The following is a 23603-nucleotide window of genomic DNA, read 5'->3' on the forward strand; positions in this document are numbered from 1 at the left end:
ATGATTCAATTCACACACCCCTTTGCAACTTAATTCGCCTATTTTTGTTCAGAGTCCTGCTGTGTTTGCTCTGTGATTTTTGCACTCGGGGAGAGAGCAGTTGCGCTGGGCTGTCCAGCACATGCCGCCGCTGGCAGCCCAGCAGTGTTTGTAGTTTGGTTCCCAGAACAGCCTGACCCTGACCTTCCCACCTGGTGTTTCCAAAGCCCAATCCAAAGGTTCACGTGCTGGTTCCAGCTCAGGTGATGATTCATAAAGATGGAAAATATGTGAGCCCATATGAAAACCTGTAGGAAATCAAAATAGCACTGTCCCGTTTTCAAAATATAATTACTGTGACATCTCAGACGGTATGTCCCTGTTTATTGTTACACCTTACTATTTTGAATGTAGGTTATAGAGTATAAAGCACAGTTAAGATATATTATTTCCCCAAGGTATGTACTGGACTGATTTTTGTCAAGACAAACTTGGCCAGATAGTGAAGGTGACACATTTACAATTAATTGGGTACATTGAAAAACTGACCCTATGCAACTACTGCTGAAAGTGAAGTCTGACAAAGAAATCAATCTAAACTGAACAACTGAAACCAGAACAAGTATTGGAAGTTTTGATTTTTCAAAGCATTAGACTTCACTTTTGTAAATAACTGACAAAAGCAGACGTGAGCAGAATTGCCAAACCTTTCAAGAAAAAAAAAAAAGCTACTAAAATAACTAAGTTTATTCAGTGCTTTTTTGTTTGTTTGTTTGTTTGTTTGTTTTCTTTTTCTGTTTGTTTTTCAGTCCTAGTTTTAAGGTCTGTGTGTGACTTCTGGTCACAGTTGGAAATCTGGGAAGAGAGAAAAGCTTAGATCAATGTGAAAAGAGAAGTCAGACTCTCAATCTTTGGTTTCCGAATGCAGAGGCTTTAAGAAACATAATAGTACAGGCATCACCACTGTTCAATGCACCCATCTTTCAGTAAAGCAAATCTCATGAATTAAGATGTGTATCCGTGAGGAATTAAGCTCCTTGGGTTATCATTACTATGCCAGACAACTTTTTACCTTTGGTCACAAACGTGAGTTCTTTTCACTTAACAGACATTCCCTTCACTTTACTAGAAGGAGTGTTTGACAGCTACTTACACTGCGGAGCAAAATGTGATCTCAGATTCATCTTTCCTTCACAGACACAACCGAAATCTGCGTCAGAGTGAGCGGGAATCCAAGTTTTCATCCCAAAGCAGGAATCTTAAAAAAAACCCAAAAAACTAAAAACCAAAACTGATAATAATGAAAGCCAAAACTGTAATCCCCAGATACTACCCGTAATCGTCAGCCTCTTTAAGCAGTGCCCGCAGTTCCACCTGCGTGTCCCAGGCTGGGTGCACCAACCGCATCGCAACTCCCGCTCCCGGAGCGCCCAGCCGCGCCCTGGCAGCCTCACACGGAGCTCCGCAGGCCTGCACGGACCTGCTGTTTTTTTTTTTTTTTTTTGACGTTATTTCTAATTAGGGAGAAGATGGGGCAATCGCTCTTTGGTTTTAAAGAAGGACTGGCTTCAATACGACAGTGATCCCCAGGAAGTGACACCCGTGAGGTACCTCGCCGCCGCGGTCAGCAGGGCCCAAGACACAGAGGGCGCAGCAGCACGTAAGATGAGCTCTAACAGGCTTTTTTTCACAGAAACGTGTTTATAAACAGCCGGCCCAACAGCTGCCCTGGGGCCACCGCCACGTCCTGCAGGCTTCTCCTCAGCGCCGGGCGGGACGGGGCGCGCGCGCCCTGGAACACCTCACCGCCGCCCCGCGCCCGACTTCAGCGCCGTCACGTGACACACGCCCCGTCCGCGCGCGAGGCCGGGGCCGCCGCGTGACTGGCTCCCGCGCTCCCCCCGCTCCTTCCGGGTCGTCCCCCCGACCCCTGCTCCACCCCCGCTCCGCCTTCTCCGGGCCCGCTGCGCCGCCTCACCCCAAGGTCGGTCAGTGCCGCGGCGGGGCCGGCGCCGGCGGCACGGCCGGTGGGTGCGGAGCGGAGGAGCTGGGGCCGGGAACGGCGCCGCGAGACCTCCGCTTCGTTCCCGCGAGGAGCGTGGGCGGGGTGGGAGGAGGCGGTGCGCTCCCGTAGTCGAGGAAGGGCAGCGGGAGCGGGAGGAGGTCGGGAGGAAGGCGGTGACTGGTGGGCTGGGGGCGCGCCCTGCGCGGGAGCCGGGACTGCGGCGCGGAGCGAGCGGCTGGGCCGAGGTCAGCCGGGAGCCACCGGGTATAAAATGTCGGCGGGAGGTGCCACTGAGGCGGCGGGACGCTGACTTGGCTGCTTCGCTGCCTTCGCAAGGGCGCGCGGTGGGTCTGGGAGCGAAGCGCCGTTCACGGTCCTGTCCGGGTCGGGCGCGGCTCCTGCGCGGGGGGCTGCGGCCCTTCGGGGGCTCGGGCGGCGGCCCGACTCGGTCTGGGTCCCGGGGGCGGTCGGAGCTCCTTGTTTAGAGCGATGGTCTGAAGAGAATGCGGTTCTAAGCCGCGGCATGCCAACGTGTGGGTCAGCTTGCAAGGTCAGTTCTGTCGTGTCCTTGTTTAGCTCGATAGTTTTACTCGCTTCCTCCTCCCCAGCTTTACTCTGTTACCTCACTTCGAAAAAGTTGATTTTGTGTTCCAGCTGGCAAGAAAAGGTAGAGAAAAATGACTGTTTTATGGCGGGCGGCGGTCCTCCGGACTTCAGCTGCTGAGTTTACATACCTTCTGCCTCCTGTCATTATTAACTGTCGCTTTGTTTCCCTGTGCGCGGCAGGGATTCCATACGTGGCAAGGAGTCGGCTGGGAGGTCGGGGCGACATGGCGAGCCTTCTGCGCGTTGCTGTCACTGGGTGCTCAGTGCCTGCCCTTGGTGCTGTGCTTCCACCCAAGGTACACTCCACAAAGATGCCGTGTTTGCGAATGTTTGGAACCCACCAGGCACTCTGGTCCCAGGCAGCCCTGAAGCCAGGTAAATGGCTGTTGCAAATAATCCCTTGTCTTAAAATTCATTTAGATATGTTAGCATAGAAAAACCTTAATAAGGACACACTTAAGCCATGCCAGTGGCTGGCAGTTCAATTTTATGCTAGTTTACAAGGCTATTGTATAATATACCTTATCCAAGGTATTTGTCTTTATTTTGAGTGCAGTGGATTCAAATACTCTTCAGAGGTAGGTGGTCAGAACTTCTGCTGACACAATGTTTCTCTCAGTTAAACGAATGTATTTCTTTATTACCAGCCTGAGTTCCCCATGAGTTTTGGTAGTGTGGCTCTTTGTGTGAATGTAGGGGGAAATACATCCCTCACAAAGGGAGCATCTGAAAGCATAGTTGCATGCAGATATAATTATAATGTCTTAAGAAAAATCATGACTTGTTTTTTCCATGAAACTGATTTATGTTGCAGCACTCTGAGGAATTTCTGGACTGCATCTTTATGGTTAGGGTTTGTTCGTATGTTTAAATAGATTAAATAAATTCAACTCAGTGTTGGTAATGGACAAGTTCAGATGTTCTTAGAAAAAGAAAAGAAGGAGGGTAGGATTGGGGAGTCCTTGGTTCTAGTTTTTGACGTGAGCGTGGTGTATGAAAATCTATTTCTTCTTTTTTTTCTTCTGTCCTACCCTATATGTAGTCTGACAAGCAGAAGACTGGAGGTTATGTAAGACAGCTTTAATGGTATTTTTGACCATTATCTTGTACAGGTCATGTATCCCTGAAAGACAGTGGGGACCTTTCTTCAATGCTAGTCCAGGGTCCTCAGTCTGAAGCAGATAAGGTGGAGAGCTAGGCTGATTGTGCATGCAGTGCACCATAGGTGCCGCATTATCAGGTCTTTTGGAGGCACAGAAAAGTAGAGATGTTTTCTGTTTTGACAACGAAGGCTGTAAGAACCATACCATAGATCTCATACCATAGAACTCAGGTATCTGCCAATTCTGACAGTGGGTGTTGTGTTTGGAGTCCTTTCAAATAAGTGACATGGCGTTTGGGGCTTCTGAAAAAAATGCGTTGAGAGAAGATTGTTTGTTTATTCTGTCAGCTCCTGATAGTCAGTATTACATACCTTTTTATTAAAGTTGTGTGGTAGTTTTTTTTTCCATCTGACTGACACTGTAGCAATCTGGAATCTATCAAAACTGATCAGAACATAGGATTATATCCCATTAATGTGTGATGCTTCTTCCACACCCCTCTTCTTCCAATTCAGTATTTAAATGTGAGAGGTGTCTGTCCATCTTATCACTGTAAATTGTCTCTTGGTTGAGCATATTAACCTGGGATGTAGGGAACGAAGTTCAGAGTTCTTTCTCAAACGTCCCAGGAAGGAGCTCTTGTTTTGTGATGGCTTTAACAACAAATTTGATTGTGAAATTGAAATATCTCTTCAGTTTTTTTGAGTGTGTCTATGGGGTTATTCTCTAGTTTTTAGGAATTGATTTCACAAAATGAAGTGAGAAATCTAATGATGTAATATCTTTAAACACTCAGTGCTGTCATTTTTGACCTCTTGTAGAAGCTTCATTGTGTACTGTTTATAATATTTCAATGCAGTTGTTCAATGCTGAAAATTATGAGGGTTGATAAATCTTCTGGTTGATAATTAAGCTGTCCTTATGTTTCATTTTGGTAACATGAGATTTGTCATTCAGTAGAGGGCAAATCAAGGATAAAACAGTAATTGAATGACAAATGACTAGCAGTAATGTAGCCTGTGTAAACTTCTACGTGCTTTTGAAACAAACTCCAATAGCATATGAGGTAGCTACATTTTTTTCTTAATTTTAGAAATTACGTTTCCTTAAACTGACACTTGGGAAAATTGATGTAATATTAAGTAGGTTAATTTCTTGTAAAAGAATAGCACACTGTAATTCTTGTTGAGCCTGTAGCTATTCATTCCAGTTTCTCAGGTATGCTTACATTTTGTCCCTGATATCTTATGTACAGGAGTAACAGCTGCCTTTGCAATGAGGAGGTATGGAGTCAGTTGAATAGTAGACTTTGGAGCATGGATATGTCTCGTTATTATTTACTTTGCTACTATTTTCTTTCTTTCTCGGAAACATAGGGATTTTAATGCAGGAGTAAGCAAGTATTCCAGTTGCCAGCATCAGATGCTTCAGAAACAGATGCAGAACTTTTCCAAACCCTGGTAATAGGTGCTTATGGAGTAATTGGCTCTCATATTTCTTGCACTTCCAGACTGGTTTGTCCACAAATCTGTAACTTTCACTCTATCTATCTTGGGATTATTGATGTCCTTTCAATTTTGATGTTTCCTTCTTAAAATTTTCTATTTTTTTCTAAGTCTTGAGTATCTTTTTAACCACAACAGTTCATTATTAATTCTATAGATAAGGTACACATTATTCACAAACCACATACATTCTCCTAACATTTTTTAAAAAATCTCGGTACTTGTGTAAGAACAGGGCTCAAGTGTTTGTTTAATCTTCTGTATCATTCTTTTTTTTTTTTTTTTTTTTTGCCTACATCATATTGCTGTTCTTCGGAATTTGTCCTCGTCTTCAGAACAGGTGAGATGGTTTGTTTAAAGCTGACGGGGGAATAAATTTAGCATTTAGGCAGGTTTCATTTTACTATCTCAGAAAATGTAGCTTATTTCTCCTTTCTCTTTTCTTTGGGACAGTCTCTGGTATTTTTTGATCCTGTTTTCTTACATGCTACTTCCTGAAATCAGGTTATGGAGATTTAAAAAAAAAAAAAAAAAAAAAAAGGATTTTTCTTTCATTTTCTTCACAAAATATTCTGAACTTTCTTGATAGTTTTAATTTAGGATCTTCTTTTAACACTTGATTTGGATATGGAATAATCTAAGTGGAGAAGATTCTTTTATAATTCATCTTAATTGTTTGCCTTTTGAAACTTGGAGATCTAGATTTTATTTACCCAAAGTTGAATCTGTGCTTTGCACCTCTTCTCTTTACTCAATGGAGATTATATTGAGAGGATGAGAAGGTATAGTAATAAGAGCAACTTACTTAAAATTACTTTATTCTTGTTGATTTTCTTAAATTCCAATACATATATGGGATACTAAGTTTCTAAGGCCTGTGAAAGTTAATGATTCTACTTTTGCAATTGGCAACATTCTTTTTGCATAGATTCTTCTTATCAGAAAAAGTATGTGCATCTCTTACTCAATTAACAAATTCATAATTTTCATACAACTCAAAAATTGGTCAAGGAATCTGTAACTCCATTTGCCTATGGAAAATATTATGGGTGTCATAAAGCAGTAAGTTATTAAAACATATTTTAAATGGCTCTTAAAAAGGTTATCTCATGTAGAGGCCTGGAAACTTGGAAGCTTCATTCATTCAGCTTTAATCCCCAACAAAGATAACAGATGTAATTTCTTGAGGTGAAAACTAAATCAAGATCCTAAGTTTATAAATTGCAGATTTCAGCCTTTTGGAACTGATGACTTAAATGAAACTGCTAAATTCAAATCTGTGTTTTGTGTTGATAGTTGAGATTCCTTCAGATACTTTATTCATCATACCCTCACCTGAAGTTTTAGCACAGATCTTTGCTTTGCAGTTGTAGATGTCTGCTCCTTTTTGTTGTTCAATGATGTAGTAGATCAGAGGAATCTCCTTGAAAAGCATCCTATTCCTTCTCTAGATAAAGCAAACTGACATCTGGTTGGTTCATTGTTCTGGTTGCTAGATATTTGGTAGTGAGACAGAGTAGAAAATAGGACAGAAGAATGGCACTTATTGAATGTTTGTCTCTGAAAGGCCTGGAGGAGGATGTAGTCTTCAGTGCTGGTCTGTGGTTGTTCTTCTTAATGGAGAGGGTGCAAATGTGAAAAATCTTTACCTGTGTTTATTGGATGCAACACATCATAATGTTAAAGAAGGAAATGAGGAAACACATTTGTCTCATAGTATGTATTTGTGTCCCATCCTTCTGAGCCATTTGCTTTTCTGCTCTGCTATTCCACACAAAAGCAAGTGAACAAAAATAGAATGTAAGTATCACTTCTCATTCAGCCTTGGGTCTTAGCAGCTAAGAAAATACGTACACACATTTTTGAGAAGTGTATAAGCTTTTACTAAATGTTTGTGTGTCTTTAAATTTATAACCATCCTTCTGTTCTCTGTATGCTGTTTATTTCTTCCTCCATGCGTATTTGTTCACTGCAAAACTTAAAACAGGTGAACAGGAAGGTAGCATTTTAGTTCATATTTCTCAGTGCTTCATGAAAAGCTTTTTGCCTTTAGTCCTGGAGCTATTTATTTTCTGAAATCATTATTTTTTTGTTATTTCAGTAAATTCCAGTAGTTTCACTTCTGCTTTTAAAAGACGAGTTTACTTTCATTGAGATGATTTAGTGAAAATCATGAGCAGGGCTTTTAATTGTTGAATACTGAGGAAAAGAGATGAGGGAAGAGTTCTCTTCAGAGGCAAGAATAATTTGTATGAATGACAGCAACAGTTACTGTATCTTCCAAGCGGCCAGTAAGGCAGTTATTGGTAAAAAAAAAAAATAAAAATAAAAATAGGAAGTAAAGCAGGTTGTTGTATGGTTGTCTTCCATGGTGTAGTCTTATTGATTATATTGATTTGTTAACTTTCTTTTTCCTAATGGATGAGAAGTACAGATAATTGCTAAAAATTCTTGCTTAGATCACTTAGTATTTTCAAAATGTTACAAACTGTACTATCTCGAGGATTTTTAACAAATGAAATTTTTATATTACACTTTCAGCCTTTGCAGTCCTAATTATATGTCACTGATGGGTTTAGAATCAGAAACATCAAAATAATTAATTTCCTCAATGTTCTCATAGTATGAAGTGGTTTTGATTTTGTTTTGATTGTTTCAATCTCAAACAAAAAAGCAAAAAGCAGGCCTTACTAAAACTTGCAACATGTTACTTACTAGTCTGGTACAACTGATGTGATAACATGCAGGGTATTGGTGGCCAATTTAAAAGTGTATTTGTAATTTGAGTCTTGTACGTTTGACTTCTAGTATGAGTGCCCACTTAGATTGCTGGAGCTACTTTTCATTAATGCGTATTCACTGTAGGCCTGTTTTATATAAACCTAGATTTAAATTCTCTGAGATATTTGTGAAAGCTGTTACAAACAGGACCTGGGTGCATACTATCTAACACAAACATGTAGCAGTGTGATATCTGATTATCCTGCCTGAGACTGTAGTTATGAATAATGTATATAAGCCATATAAACCACGATGGGAATCTGAAGAGTTTAACTGTCAGGCAAAACTTGCAAGAGCATTAAAGGAGGAGATAACATTGAAGAGAAGTGCAGTTGAACAAACCAGTTGGCTGTTATTCCATGGTTCTTAAGCTAGTGATAAATTCACATTTTTAATTTTCTGTAGCAACTTTTAGAGTTGTACATCAGCCTTTCAATGATCTTTTGTGTTATGTTTGTCACATTTGTAAATAATGACTGAAGACAACTGAAAGATGGTTTTGGTATACGTTTAAAAAAAGTTCAATTAGAATGCATTTCAGCTGCTTTAACTCATTTATTTACTTCTTCACAGTGAAGTTAAAAACCCTCTAAAACCCTCTGTAGTCACATTGTCTTAGCCCGGTTAGAATGAATGATCACCGGGATACCACATGTTCTGTAACTGTAGAACTGTATGAAGTCTGATGGTTTTGAACCACAGTAAACTGTTGTTAGCACTGGGTGGATTGTACTTACTTGCTGGTGCCTGAAATAAAAAGGATGTCTAGAAAGTCAGTCTTATTTGAGGAAATGTAAACTGCACCACTAGAAAACAGTAATTCTTTTTTGCCATCCCTGAGGAGATGGACTACATGTGATGTGTCTGCATGTCTCTGTGCAATAGTGAAGAATGCCGTTAATAGCTATTCAGTTATTTTCTGTGCAGCTGACACTATCTTATCTTATCCTATCCACTCTCAAAGGAATCCCTTACAAACAGCTGACTGTAGGTGTACCCAAGGAAATTTTTGAGAATGAGAAGAGAGTGGCTCTATCGCCGGCTGGAGTTCAAGCCTTGATTAAGCAGGGCTTCAATGTTGTGGTGGAGTCTGGTGCTGGAGAAGCCTCCAAATTTTCTGATGATCATTACAGAGAAGTTGGAGCAAAAATCCAGGGGACCAAGGAAGTCTTGGCCTCTGATGTGATTGTAAAAGTAAGTGCTTTGTTTATATATTTCTTGCATTTGTATTCTGAAACTCACAGGTCAAACCTTTCTAATGGACTTCTGAAAGCTCAGTATATAAATTCCTTCAAAGTCTTTTCATTTTATTTATTTATTTATTCTAATTTAATTCTGCCTCTATATCTTGCTTGTACAGTTACGATACAAAATTGGTAAACAGCAGCACTGAAAAATTTCTTACCAAGTTTTAACTTGGGGAATTTGTGTCTTATAGAGAAAGGTTTACTAGTTCAAGATACTAATCAGATAAGATCCGTGCTCTAAAATACTTCTGCACTGAGGTTATCAACATATAACTCCAAATAAGTCTTCAAAGAGAGTTGCTTAGAATTTTGAAGATGCGGGTGTCTAAGTCCAACAATCACTCAGAAGCAGTGTATTTTAGAAGCATTTCTAACTAGAGTGTCAAGGAGGACTGCTACAAGTAAAGTTGCTTCAGATGTGTTAGGCTTTGCAGAGTCCTGAGAGGAAAAAATGGATCTTAATCACACTGAGGCTTCCTTTAAAGTTGTATTTGAAGTTGTACTGTCAGGAATGAATATGGTGTTTCTCACAGTTTGTGAACAGCTATCTTAAGTAGGTTTGTTTATAAGAAAAGTGGTAAGTTAAACATAAGTGGTAATTAAATATAAACAGATCAAGGTAATTATCTGCTGGACTTCATGCTTGAAATTTCCTGTATCTGATATGTTAGTGACCAGCTCAGAATAGCCAGTTGAGCTTAATTAAAACCTATATTTAGACATTTTGTTTGAAAACGGCTGTTTTTATAACAGCTGCGTGTAATTGCTGGTTAGAAGCAATGGGTGCATTGGTTTTTGAAAGTATGTCCTGACTACTGTTGCTCTATCATCCATTTGCCTGGAGCTAATTCTAATAAGTCATAGAATGGCTTAGGCTGGGGGGATCTTCAAGGTCATCTAGTTCCAACCCCCTGCCACAGGCAGGGCTGCCACTCACTAGATTAGGTTGCCCAGGGCCGCAGCCTGGCCTTGAACTCCACACATGGGGCACACACAGCTTCTCTGGGCAACCAGTTTAGCACCTCATCACTCTCTGAGTAAAAAATGTCTTCCTAACATCTAATCTAAGTCTCTCCTCTTTTAGTTTATAGTCATTTTTCATTGTCTTGTTACTATCAGACTGTGTGAAAAATCAGTCCGCTCCTGCTTGTAAACTCCCCTCTAGTGCTGTAAGGTTGCAGTGAAGTCTCCCTGGAGCCTTCTCTTCTCTAAGCTCAACATGCCCAACTCCATCAACCTGTCTTTGTAGAAGAGATGCTCCAGCCCTCTGATCATGTTCGTGGGCTCTCCTCTGGACCCACTCTAACTGCTCTGCATCGTTCCTATACTGTGGGTCTGAGAATTGGATGCAGAACTTCAGATGGAGCCTCACAAGAACAGAGCAGAAGGAGGGTTGGGCAGCTGTCTCTGCTGCCCATCCCTCCTTTGATTCTGCCCAGAAGGCCTACTGTATCCATGCCTACAAGAGCACAGTGCTGGCTCATGTCCAGCTTTGAGTTCATTAGGACCTGCAAGTCCTTCTCTGCAGTGCTGTAGTCAATGAGTTCTCCCAGTTGGTACTCATATTTGGGATTGCCTTGTCAAACCTCATTAAATTCTAATGTTCCCACTAAATGTACTGCAGCTAATAAGTACAGTTACTCAGATTAGTTGTGTGAACAGTCTTTGATATACTTCCCTCCTTGTGTACATTGTGGACAGGGATGAACAAACTGCAAGCTAGAAGAAAAGAAGTGAATTGTGCGCTGGTTAGTTTGGAAACTTCTCTCTTTTTTTTTTAGGTGAGAGCTCCTATGCATAATCCAGCCTTAGGTGTACACGAGGCAGACCTTTTTAAGACAGCACCTACCCTGATTAGTTTTATCTACCCAGCACAAAATCCAGACCTCCTGAAAAAACTTGCAGAAAAAAGAACTACTGTCTTGGCTATGGATCAAGTTCCACGGGTCACCATTGCTCAGGGATATGATGCACTTAGCTCCATGGCGAACATTGCTGGGTATGAAGCATTTTATTTTGTTGTTGTTGTTACTGTTGTTAATAGAAGACATAATTGCAGAATGATGTGTATTTTCAGGTAACTCTGCTGATGTTAACTTGGTGTCCAGTCACCCATTCCAGGACGGATATAAAAGCAGATGTGATGAAAGAAATAGCAAGGTTAAGCACTTTGCACTGAGCTGTGTATATCCAAAGAGTTAGATCATCTTTTTTCTGAATGTGTGCTTGCTTGCTTAAGTGAGCTTTCTGCAAAGTAGTAAATTTTCTTCATTGTGTGCATGCTGTAGGCAAATGTGTGTCCTTTTGATGGCTGTTGTGAATGGAACTGTAGTTAGCCTGAGAAAATACTGAAATGTGTTCTTCCTTATTCGACAGTTACAAAGCTGTTGTATTGGCAGCAAATCACTTTGGTCGGTTTTTCACGGGTCAGATCACAGCTGCTGGTAAAGTTCCTCCAGCCAAGGTATGTGCAGATGCTGTACCAGTATGATAAGTATGTTTGTGAACACAGTTAACCACTGCTGAAAATTGTGAGAGTCTTTTTTTCTTTCGTTGAGACTAACTGTAGAAACTTGAGAAAACCTGTGTTACTATTTCCATGTAGGTTTTTGCTGATTGATTATAGTGGGTTTTTTGTGGGGAAAGAATAGAATAATTCAAATTTTATTCATGTTTGCTTAGTTTTGAACTTCAGACTAGATATATGTGTTTTTTTTGTTTTTTTTTGACAGATTGGAAAAGGCAAGTATGCAGGTAGGAGTAATCAGAGATGTTGAGATGTTTGGTGTGCTGAAGTCTTTGCTCAAATTCCAGTTTCATTGGAATTGTAGGTAGACTGTGGGATGAAGATACATTAAATTAAAAAACTTAAAGAGGAGAAATGGGGGAAACCTGTATCTAGTTACATGAATTATTAGCCACAAATGAGTTGACTCCCAGATAGGTGAAGCTAGGAGTTAAATCTTCTAAACTTGACATTTACAGGGCAACTTTACTGAAGCAATTCTTGGTTCTATGTCTTAAGGTAAATCCCTGAAATGACTGCGTATAATGGAGTTTATCTGCTGTTATGAAAGTGGCACATTGTTGCTTCTTTTCTAACCAGTCCTACTTCTAGCTTTTGCTTTAATCTGGATAATGTTGTCATTTTAGGTCTTGATCATTGGAGGAGGAGTTGCTGGCCTGGCTTCTGCAGGAGCAGCTAAATCAATGGGTGCAGTGGTTCGTGGTTTTGATACCAGGTGGGTTTGTGAGAAAAGTAACAGTAATCTGAAATTATTCTAAGTTAAAGCATTTTGAAGCAGTATTAAGTGGAAGCAGTTGTTCTGCATTGAATGACAATTCTTCTCCTAACATTTTTTATTCCTACATTGTTTATTAATCTTTTTATTCCTCCAAAGAGCAAAACTTTCAAAGATCTCATTAAATCATTCAGTGCTTTATGAATCAAAAGTTGTTGCTTTATGGAAACGATAAGGCTATCATGTAATGTAACATAAATTACAGTTGTACAGGATAACTCTTAAAAACAATTTTCCCTATGAAAAACAGACTTTTTGGTATTTTCCCCTTCACAGATTAAATACAGAATCATGAGCTATGGAATATATGCCACCTATCTTTCAGAAAGCACAAGTGATGAATAATTGGCTTGGAGGCTGGTGTCGAGCCAGAGAGTTTGGGTTCTTTGATCATGGGGCAGTTTACTCGGCCCCTGGCCTGTTGCCTGTCTATGGAACCCAGCTATCTCAAAGGGGGCAACGAATACTAGCGCAGGAACTAGTGGGGCGTATTGAAAGAGCTTTAAACTAGCTATGAAGGGGGAAGGGCCCTCAAAACAGGCCTCTCAAGAGATGAGCCTCTCTGGGGGAATGAGCATTCTAGGGGAACGATGCTTGAGCTGGGGGTGAAGCAGATGACTCGTCTGAAATGTGTCTATACCGATGCATGCAGCATGAGCAACAAGCAGTAAGAGTTGGAAGCGATTGCAAGTCAGGCTAATTGTGACCTTGTTGCTATTTCCGAAACATGGTGGGACCACTCCCATGACTGGAGTGCTGTGATAGACGGCTACAAGATCTTCAGAAGGGATAGAGGAAGAAAGGAGGGTGGTGGTGTGGCCCTTTATATTAAAGACTGTTTCGAGGTTGAAGAGGTTGGGGTTGGGAATGATAGAGTGGAGTGTCTGTGGGTAAAGATCAGGGGGAAGGCCTGTAGGGGCGGCATCTTGGGGGTCTGTTATAGACCGCCTAATCAGGACGAAGAGTTGGATGAGGCATTCTATGAGCAGCTCACAGAAGTCATGTGATCGCCAGCACTTCTTCTCATGGGAGACTTCAACTTCCCTGATAAATGTTGGAAAAATAATATAGCGCAGAGGAAGCAGTCCAGGAGGTTTCTAGACTGCGTGGAAGATTGCTTCCTTACATAACTGGTAGGAGAGCCTATCAGGGGCGGTGCCCTGCTGGACCTGGTCTTTGCTAACAGGGAATGACTGGTGGGAAAAGTGAAAGTTGGGGACTGTCTTGAGCAGAGTGACCACAGAATTGTAGAATTCTCCGTTCTTGGGGAGGAAGAGTGGTCAAAAGAGTGACCAGCAAACCTACCTTCTTGAACTTTCAGAAGGCGGACTTTGATCTGTTCAGGGCACTTGTAGCACAGGTCCCTAGGGAGTCGCTTCTCAAGGGTAAAGGGGCCCAGGAAGCCTGGACGCTCCTCAAATCTGAAAGGCACAAGAACAAACTGCCCCTGAGTGCCCTAAGGCGAGCCGTAGGGGAAGACGACCGGTGTGGATGAGCCGGGAATTACTGTTGAGACTCAGGGAGAAAAAGAATCTATGTCCTCTGGAAGAAGGGACAGGCTACTTGGGGAGATTACAGAGAAGTAGCTAAGGTATGCAGGGAGGAAGTTAGGAAGGCGAAAGCCCAACTTGAACTCAGGTTGGCCACTGCAGTAAGACATAAATAATCCTTTTATAAATATATCAACGGCAAAAGAAGAACCAAAGATAATTCTCATCCTATACTTGATGCAGCAAGGAATGTGGCCACTGAGGACAAGGAGAGGGCTGAGGTCCTCAATGCCTTCTTCATGTCTGCCTTTAATAGCCAGATCAGTTATCCTCTGGGCTTTTTATGCCCCGATCTGGAAGTCTGGGATGCTGCTCAGAATATGCCCCCAACAGTTCAGGTGGAGACAGTCAGAGAGCTCCTCCTCCATCTGGACTGTCACAAGTCCATGGGACCGGATGGGCTGCACCCTCGTGTGCTGAGGGAGCTGGCGGGGGTGATTGCTGAGCCGCTCTCGGCCATCTATCAGCACTCCTGGTTAACTGGTGAGGTCCCAGAGGATTGGAGGCTTGCTGATGCGACTCCCATCTTCAAGAAGGGCTGTAAGAAGGATCCAGGGAACTATAGGCCTGTTAGCCTGACCACGGTACCAGGAGAAGTTATGGAGCAAATCATCTTGGATGAGATTGCACGTCGTGTAAATGGTGTCTAGGGGATCAGACCCAGCCAGCATGAGTTTGTGAAAGGCAGGTCGTGCTTGACCAACCTTGTCTCCATCTATGACTGGGTGACCAGTCTGGTAGATGAGGGAAGGGCTGTTGATGTGGTCCACCTAGACTTCATCAAAACCTTTGACATGGTCTCTCACAGGCTTCTTCTGGGGAAACTGTCTGCCCGTGGTCTGAACAGGTATACACTCCTTTGGGTAAGGAACTGGCTAGAGGGCCATGCCCAGCGGGTCGTGGTGAATGGAGTTAAGTCCAGCTGGCAACCCGTTTCAAGTAGTGTCCCCCAGGGGTCGGTACTGGGGTCCATCTTGTTTAATATCTTTATTGATGACCTAGATGAGGGATTGAGTGTACCCTGAGTAAGTTTGCAGATGACACCAAGCTGGGAGGTGGTGTTGATCTGCCTGAGGGTAGGGAGGCCCTTCAGAGGGATTTAGACAAGCTAGATCGCTGGGCTGAGGTGAATGGGATAAGGTTCAACAAGGCCAAGTGCCGGGTCCTGCACTTTGGGCACAACAACCCCCTGCAGCGTTATAGGCTTGGGGACAAGTGGCTGGATGAGTGTGAAGAGGAAAGGGACCTGAGGTGTTGGTGAATGCTCAGCTGAACATAAGCTGACAGCGTGCCCAGGTAGCCAAGAGGGCCAATGTCATCCTGGCCTGCATTATAAATAGTGTGGCCAGCAGGAGCAGGGAGGTGATCATCCCCCTCTACTCAGCACTGGTGAGGCCGCACCTCAAGTATTGTGTTCAGTTTTGAGCACCTCACTACAGGAAAGATGTTGAGGTCCTGGAGCGTTTCCAGAGAAGGGCAACAAAAGTGGTGAGGGAACTGGAGCACAAGTCTTATGAGGAGCGGCTGAGGGAGCTGGGATTGTTCAGTCTGGAGAAGAGGAGGCTCAGGGGAGACCTTACTGCACTCTACAACTTCCTGAAGGGAGGCTGTGATGAGGAGGGGTTTGGCCTCTTCTCCCAGGCAGCAAACAGGATTCGAGGAAAGGGCCACAAGTTGTATCAGAGGAGGTTTAGGTTAGGCATAAAGAAGAACTTTTTCTCTCAGAGTGGTCAGGCACTGGAATGACTGCCCAGGGAGGTGGTGGAGTCTCCGTCCCTGGCAGTGTTCAAGAGGTGTCTGGATGACGTGCTGCATGATTATGGTTGAGTGCTTGTGGTGGCAATGGTGATGAGGAGACGGTTGGACTAGATGATCTTATTGGTCATTTCCAATCTTGTGATTCTATGATTCTATCTTACGCACCTAACTTTGGGCTATAAGCTAGTACGAGGCAAGAGGAATGAGTGAACAGATGCAGTCAACAGTTAAGTTCCCAGCTCTGATTCTATTTTTGGAGAACTCTGCTGGTAGTACAGAAAGCCTGCCTGTTTGACTGCCTTCATTCCTCAACCAAGAATCGTCATTAGGGATCTAAATTTACTGATGCAAATTACCTAGAATAAGCTTTAGATTTCTTGTCTGAACTGTACTACTGCTTCTGTGCACTGAAACAGATCAGAAATGTCATGGTGGATTGAGCTACTTCTAAAAATGGATTTCCATTTTTGTGTTTTATATATATGCATTTTTTTTTTTCCCTCTCAATTTTTTCTTCTTAGGGCTGCAGCTCTGGAACAGTTTAAGTCTCTTGGTGCTGAGCCCTTGGAAGTAGACATAAAGGAATCTGGAGAGGGTCAGGGTGGTTATGCAAAAGAAATGTCTAAGGAGTTTATTGAAGCTGAAATGAAACTCTTTGCCAAACAGTGCCAAGATGTTGATATTATCATCACTACAGCACTTATTCCAGGTATGGAAGACTTACATATTCCCTATGTGAACGTACCTTTTCTCTGATGAATACCTGTGTTTAAAGAAATTATCTTTTTCTCACAAACTATCAGTGTTTGGCTCAACAACATCATGTTTTCTTATTTGTAGGGAGTAGATAGTAATAAAGTAAATAGATGAAACTCTCTTGTTTACTACATCTCACCTGCTTCTGTGCACTGAAACAAGTCCAGTTGAAGCAGCAGTGTCTTTTGTGATTAAAATGCAGTGAGACAGTGCTTAGGTTTCAATGCTCTACATTATGTAATGTCAGTCTTTTAATAGCTTATGATGTGTTATTTCCTCCCCTCCCTCTCCACCCTCTGACTTGAATTGTAGGATTAGATGTTGTCTGTTTACTGAGGACTTACTTTATTTATATGCTGGGGAGCAAGATATTTATATAAACAAACCTTCTGACATTTCATCGTAGGTATTAAAAATGTTGTTTCAAGTTTATAGAGATAGCACAGGAGAACCTGCTCCTGAGCTTTACAAATAAAAGCTGTATTTTTTTTGTCATCCTGTCTCATCAGGTAAAAAAGCTCCTGTCTTGTTTAAGAAAGATATGATTGAATCTATGAAAGAAGGTTCAGTTGTTGTGGATTTAGCTGCAGAAGCTGGGGGAAACATTGAGACAACAAAGCCTGGAGAACTGTATGTTCATAAGGTGAGCATCATATGTGCATCATTCTCTGTTGTGTGAATTCACATTTGTCCTATTTGATGAAGTGTATGCTGAAAACGAGTGGCTGCTGTCTAGACTTAAGTAGTCCTTTATGCTTGCATTTGATTGTGAGTCATCTATTTCTTTAATAACTTGAAGATTTTTAAAGAAACAAATGCAGTTGTGTAGTAGTAATTAGGCTGGTAAGTAAAGAAGAGTTAGTTTTCCAAGACCAATGGTTTGTCTCTGCTTATCTGAGAGTGTGGTCAATTATCTTTGTCTTCATCTACCTAGAGACAGCAGTAGCAATAGCTTTTTGCACTTGTTCATTACTTTCTATAACTAGAGGTTGTAACTGGTGCAGCTAAACAGATTCGGACTTTGTCAGTGTTTATATCAATGCAGTCTCTGGCTTAGCTTAACATAATTTAAACTTCAGGAAGTCTCACTAGCATGAATGTATCTCTCTTAGAGTATCTGAACGACTTGTTACCCAAACAAAAGTAGCATTAAATTAAGTAATTTTGACCTAAACTGAATTAACTACTTTTTTTTGGTTTAGCTCCAATATTCTTTGCCTCTGAGTGCATGTTTTCTATTCATATGTTTTTTTCTGTTTTGTTGTTTAGTACATGCAAGAAATCTACTTACAGATACATGTGTTAAAGCTTAAAGTAGCACACTTCCAAGTTTGTTATTTGTTAATATAAAGGCATAATACTGTTGTGCTGTATCTGTACAGGCCTGTGTGGGTATAACATGAATAACACATTGTATTTGGCTTTTGATTTTCTATGACTTTTGAAGATGTTGCTTAAGAAGTGAACTTATAGTGTGTAGGATAGAAATAAAAAGATACTTGCATGAAGAATTTATAGGGGGCACTTTTAATCAGAAGTACAGTACAGTAACACTGAGCTGTGGAAAAGAGCAGCAGTGCAGAACTACAAGCAATGTGCGGAGCATTCCATCGAGGGCTAGAGTTCTTGGAAGTACATAAGGATCTTAGCTGTAGCTTGCACAAGCAGTATTTTAAGCACGAGGGATTTATGCTAGCTTGAGCACGAGGGATTTATGCTAGCTTGCATTCTCCATGTCTTCCAAAAGCTCAAGAGCCTGACAGCCAAATATACTCAAGTTTGCTCTTGAATAGTTGTGGATACACTGCACAATTACATAAATGCAAACTTAAGCATATTTCCTGTACAGTTTATAGAGATTAGATTTATAGAGATAGAAACAGTAGCTCTGAGAAAGCTCCTTTTGCTTCTTTGTTAGCTATAAACATGCCTCCAGTATGCCTTCAAGAAGGACTGAGATAATGCCAAACGTTGGGTAGGATTAATCTGTTATCAGGTTGATCTAAGAGGCAAAGAGTGGTAGGAGAAGATAAGCTATTTTACCAGTATGTCCTCCTCTCTTTGAAGGCTTGTTGCTAATAGCATTTAATGTGTTGGATTTAATCTCATTGAATTGCCTAAGTAACTTTCGTTAAACTAATTATGTTAGATTTGCAAATAATGCAGAAGAAATGGAACTATGGATATGTGAAATGAACTATGAACTAATGAACTATGGATATGGAAATGAAAATATGGATATTTCCAGAAGGCAGTGTTGGAAGAGATACTGCTGCTTTAGAGACTGAACTAGTGCTTAGTATTTTACTTGAATCTCTTTCAGGGTGTTACACACATTGGCTACACAGACTTACCGAGCAGAATGGCTACTCAGGCCAGTACTCTGTATTCCAATAATATTATCAAACTTCTAAAGGCTATTAGTCCTGACAAAGAGAACTTCTACTTTGATCCAAAAGATCAGTTTGATTATGGTACTCTGGATCATGTAATTAGAGGCACTGTAGTAATGAAGGTAAGTCGGTAAACGTTCCCATTTTAGCTTGTGAATATGTATTTTTGTTAATGTGTCCTGTTTCCTTAGAATGCATTCAGAGATAATGCATACTGATAGCCTTCATAGGTGGTTTGCTGGACAGCATAGGTAGTCATGTTTGTATTCAGTTGAATATTCCTCTTGTATTTTTTTGTGAACGGAAACCTCTTTGCTTCTTTTCTTGTTAAAGCAGATACCTAACTAATCTACTGTTGGAAAATAGGAAAACTGTTAAATTTGTTTTCATGTGGTTAAAAAAAAAAAACAAACACATAATTATTTAAAACATTTTTGTAACATTACTACAGAACCAGAAGACTTTTTTTTTTTTTCCTTAAATACGTGTATTTTCTTCATATAACTTCAGAATTAAAAGAACAAAAACACATCAGGAGAACCTCAGTAGAGGTTGAACTAGGGGAGGAACTAGAATATTCAGGGTACTTTCAGGTCAATTAGGAAATAATAAAAACTGCACATGGGCTAGTACGGGCTCTCCTTATTGTATGCAGAGCACATTAAGCTCTGTTAGGTGGGTAAGAGGTATCCATTTCTGTTGAGCTTTTCTATATAAGATTACCAAGATTTTGCCTTGCATATAAATATCTGCTTTAGAAGAAGCTTATGTTGCTGTCAACTCTCAGACCATCGAGGGGATGTGTAGAACTTTTAGGTCTGACAGCTTCAATAATTGCTCTTCCAAGGACCTGAGAACAGGAAGAAATATAAGACATGTGTATGTGACCTTCCTGAGCTCTAGGCGGATTGTGATTACAGTCCTGATCTGTAGCAGAATTTGCTAGACTCCATTTTATTTTGGTTAAGAGTTTTCCATTTAAGGAGCTTTCCCTGTTTATTTTGGTTACTGCTTTCAAGACATAAGCTTTGTGTCCATCTGGCATCCAGCATGTTGAAAAATATATGAAGCAGCGTGGTTAATTTAGTCAGGATGTGCTATTCCTCCAGCTTTGTGAACTTCTAATGTAGAAAATGGAAAATATTTCCGTGTCATGGCTCTGAGTCCTTAAGCCTTCACAGAGTTACAGAGTTAAGAACAGTAGACTCTTCTATCTATAGAGCATCTAGTATGTTAGAGTTAACTGTAAATATCTGTTACCAGGATGGCAAGGTGATTTTTCCAGCACCTCCACCAAATAACATTCCCCAAGGAGCCCCTGTGAAGCCAAAGACTGTAGCGGAGCTGGAAGCAGAAAAAGCAGCTACTATTACACCTTTCAGAAAAACTATGACTAGTGCGTCTGTATACACAACAGGTGGGCAATTTCTGGAGTTGGAGAATCACTGTAGAGTACATTGTAGAGTAGATTTGGCTAATATTTTTAAGTGACTCATCACCTTACTCATTGACTTTAATAATTGATTCAGAGAGCATTTTGGTTGGCTGGTGTATCTAGTGGAAAGTTAGTAATGTGTGATTATCTTTTTTGAGAGGAGAATAACATTCTAGAAACTTAACCAGAAGTATTAACACTTCAAACAACACTGACTTCATGCTGTGTGCGTGTGTGTTGCTTTCTTATTTAAATATCAGTGAAGCAGTTAAATTTCTGAAGGTCTCTTGCTTGGGATTATATATATATATATATATATATTTTCAGCAGAATAACCTTTAGTATCATTATTTTCTTTAGTCTATAATGTATTGTGTAAATCTTAAATATCAACAGTCTTCCTTTAAGTATTGGGCATAGGACACTGTCTTGACAGGCAAATATTAGCTGTTCCTGTCATTAAGTATCTTTATCTTGTGCTCGTCAGAATTTCTACGTAAGGTAATTAATGAATTGATTATTATTAAATTTTACCTCTGTTCTTCATGTTTTGTGCCTAATGAGTAGTAATGCTCTCAGCGTGATTATTACTATTTTTGTGTGAAACAGTGGATAAACAAGAGTGTTAAGGTAGAACCTTATCCCAGCATCCTCATCTGCATTCATAACACAAACATCCATGTTATGTTTGTTATTTTCTCTTTCAGAAGAAAGCTGAAGAGTCTTGTCGAAGATAATCCAGCATATACTGAATGAAGTCTGTGCACAGAACTTCATTTTGCTTTTAGCTAAAGACTGGACTCCTGTTGTGCAGCGTTTACGCGTAGGAAACCATTTGAAAGTTATTGAAAAGTTTTACTGTGCTTCTCTTCTAGGTCTGGCTAGCATGTTAGGACTTGGTATTGTTTCTCCTAATAATGCTTTCACTCAAATGGTGACAACATTTGGCCTAGCTGGAATAGTGGGATACCATACAGTATGGGGTGTGACTCCTGCTCTTCACTCTCCACTCATGTCAGTGACTAATGCCATCTCAGGTAAGTAGCAGTCATACAGCTACTCGTTCTCAATTTGAAATAGGAACAACTCCTTTGTAAACTTCAGACAGAAGTGTGTTGATTTGCCTTTTGAAATGCCAAAGAGTATAGTACTGCTTTGCATCTCTTTACTTATATGAATTGCAGGGATGACTGAAATATACAATTCCCAAAAATACTTTTTTTTTTTTTTCTTTCTCAAAAGAAAAACAAATGTCATGTTCTAGTGCTTTTTTTTTTGTTGTTGTTGTTGTAACAGACTTTTAATTCTTAAGCCATCTTGGGGTGCTGCAATCTCCCCTTCCATGCAACATTTCTTTTCCTTCTTTATCTCCATAGTGTTGCCCTGAAAATAACTTGTCTTTCTTATTTGCTGCTTTTCTTCATTTTCTCTTCTCAAAATATGTACTTTAGAGCTGAATGAAAATTTCTAATGGGGATTTGTAGGATTGGTGACGTTATAAATATTTCAGATAAGGAGAGGGAGAGAAGCTGTCTGTGTCTTCGTGACAGACCCCAAATCTGATCTACTTCGACCTTTGAAAGCAGTTTCTTTATTGAACCCATACTCAGAAGCTGACTGTACACTTGTCTCACTGTACCTCAAAACTACGTTCACATGCTAATTATTTTTTTAGAAATATGTTTGTATTTGTTAATAGAAGATCATTGTTAATTTAAGATCGTTTAATTTAAAGATGGCAGTCTTTGTTTAAATGCTAATATGTAGAATAAGGGTTAGAATTTCAGTTCATTGCCATATGACAGACGAAGGGAAGCTTTCTATAGATATAGAATCTTATAAATTTCAGTGAAGTTTTCTTTTTTTCTCTTTTGAACAGGACTAACTGCAGTTGGTGGGCTGGTATTGATGGGAGGAACCTATCTCCCTGAAAATGCTCCACAAAGTCTAGCAGTTCTTTCAGCCTTTATCTCTTCAGTCAATATTGCAGGTATGAGTTATAGCCTTTTTTTTAAGGATAACTTGCAGCACTCCTGTAATTCTTCTGTTTCTTTTTACCTTTAAGTGGATAAACTTGGGATGGAAATGTAAGCTAGACTGTATGCTATCGTCAGCATGGAGTATGAAGACAGAGCAAGTCCTCCAAGCTTTCAGACTTCTTTTTTTATGAATTCCCTCCAAACATTAAAAAAGACAACAGCATCTAACCCTGATTGCACCTTTATTTCCAGTTTACTTACTTTCGGAAATTAATAGCTTTGTGTGGTAATATGATTTAACCAAGTACTTGTCTTGTAGCTTGGCACATACTGAGAGTCAGATTCGATTTTTTTTTTTTTTTTTTTTTTTTTTTTTTTTTTTTTTTTAAATTGTTGATTTCTTTTTTGGCTAGGTGGGTTTCTAGTTACACAGAGAATGCTGGATATGTTCAAACGTCCCACAGATCCTCCTGAGTACAATTACTTGTACCTACTTCCTGGTGGTGTATTTGTAGGAGGCTATGCAGCTGCTCTCAGTGGTGGCTATAGCATTGAACAGGTAAGAAGACTACCTGAGGCTTAGCTCGCTGTTCCCAGTGTGATATCTTCTTCAGTACTTACTCTGTAGAGATATAAATTGGAAATTAGTTATCAGATTTTTACCAGTTCCATATTTTCAGAAGGCCCATCTGAAGTTGATTAACTTTTAATTACTGATTCTACTGATTTTTAAAGGCTTATTATTTTCTCAGGAGCTGCAAGTAACTTGTTATTCATTGGGTGACTACAGAAATCTACTCTGTGCTCTAGCATTGAGTACAGTTTTGAGCACTATACTGCAAGGACATAAAACTATTAAAGAGCATCCAATGGAGGAATATGAAGATGGTGAGGAGTCTGGAGGGCAAGGTGTGAGAGGAGGGGCTGAGGTCTCTTGCTTTGTTCAGCCCAGAGAAGAGGAAAATGAGTGGAGATCTCATGTTGGCCTCATGAGGGAAGCAGAGGGGGCACATCAACTTGTAAGACACAGAGAAAATTTTAATAAATAACGCATTTTAATTGGTCAAAATCACATCTCTTCAACACATTTTCAGTCAAGACTTTCAGTTAGGCACAAGCCATCTGATGTTCTATAGAAAACTGCCATGCTTTATAGTAATAAGAAAGTTCCTGATAATGTTATACACTTTGTGCCTCTACTTGA

At 40.5% G+C, this 23603-nt stretch overlaps 2 protein-coding genes across 7 annotated transcripts in view; one reads left to right on the top strand and one right to left on the bottom strand.

Moving 5' to 3' along the window:
* Positions 1 to 1781: 1781 nt before the first annotated feature.
* On the bottom strand, positions 1782 to 2816 carry LOC125687018 (uncharacterized). Its single transcript, XM_048931736.1, has 2 exons — positions 2719 to 2816; positions 1782 to 2460 (listed from the first exon to the last, which is right to left on the bottom strand). The coding sequence occupies exons 1-2, from the start codon at positions 2814 to 2816 to the stop codon at positions 1782 to 1784; spliced, it is 777 nt and encodes a 258-aa protein (XP_048787693.1).
* NNT (nicotinamide nucleotide transhydrogenase) overlaps positions 1859 to 23603 on the top strand; it is a 43766-nt gene continuing 22021 nt past the window's right edge. Inside the window, exons 1-13 of one of the 6 annotated variants that reach the window (XM_048932316.1) lie at positions 1859 to 1963; positions 2771 to 2965; positions 8944 to 9173; positions 11008 to 11225; positions 11603 to 11690; positions 12380 to 12468; positions 16358 to 16545; positions 17102 to 17235; positions 18916 to 19107; positions 20249 to 20402; positions 21296 to 21457; positions 22300 to 22410; positions 22813 to 22958. In XM_048932316.1, the coding sequence (XP_048788273.1) occupies positions 2815 to 2965; positions 8944 to 9173; positions 11008 to 11225; positions 11603 to 11690; positions 12380 to 12468; positions 16358 to 16545; positions 17102 to 17235; positions 18916 to 19107; positions 20249 to 20402; positions 21296 to 21457; positions 22300 to 22410; positions 22813 to 22958 (1863 nt within the window). In that variant the 5' untranslated portion in view covers positions 1859 to 1963; positions 2771 to 2814. The other 5 variants (XM_048932317.1, XM_048932315.1, XM_048932318.1 and 2 more) reach the window with 5 other exon arrangements.

Source organism: Lagopus muta, chromosome Z (genome assembly GCF_023343835.1).
Source record: "Lagopus muta isolate bLagMut1 chromosome Z, bLagMut1 primary, whole genome shotgun sequence".
Taxonomy (NCBI): domain Eukaryota; kingdom Metazoa; phylum Chordata; class Aves; order Galliformes; family Phasianidae; genus Lagopus; species Lagopus muta.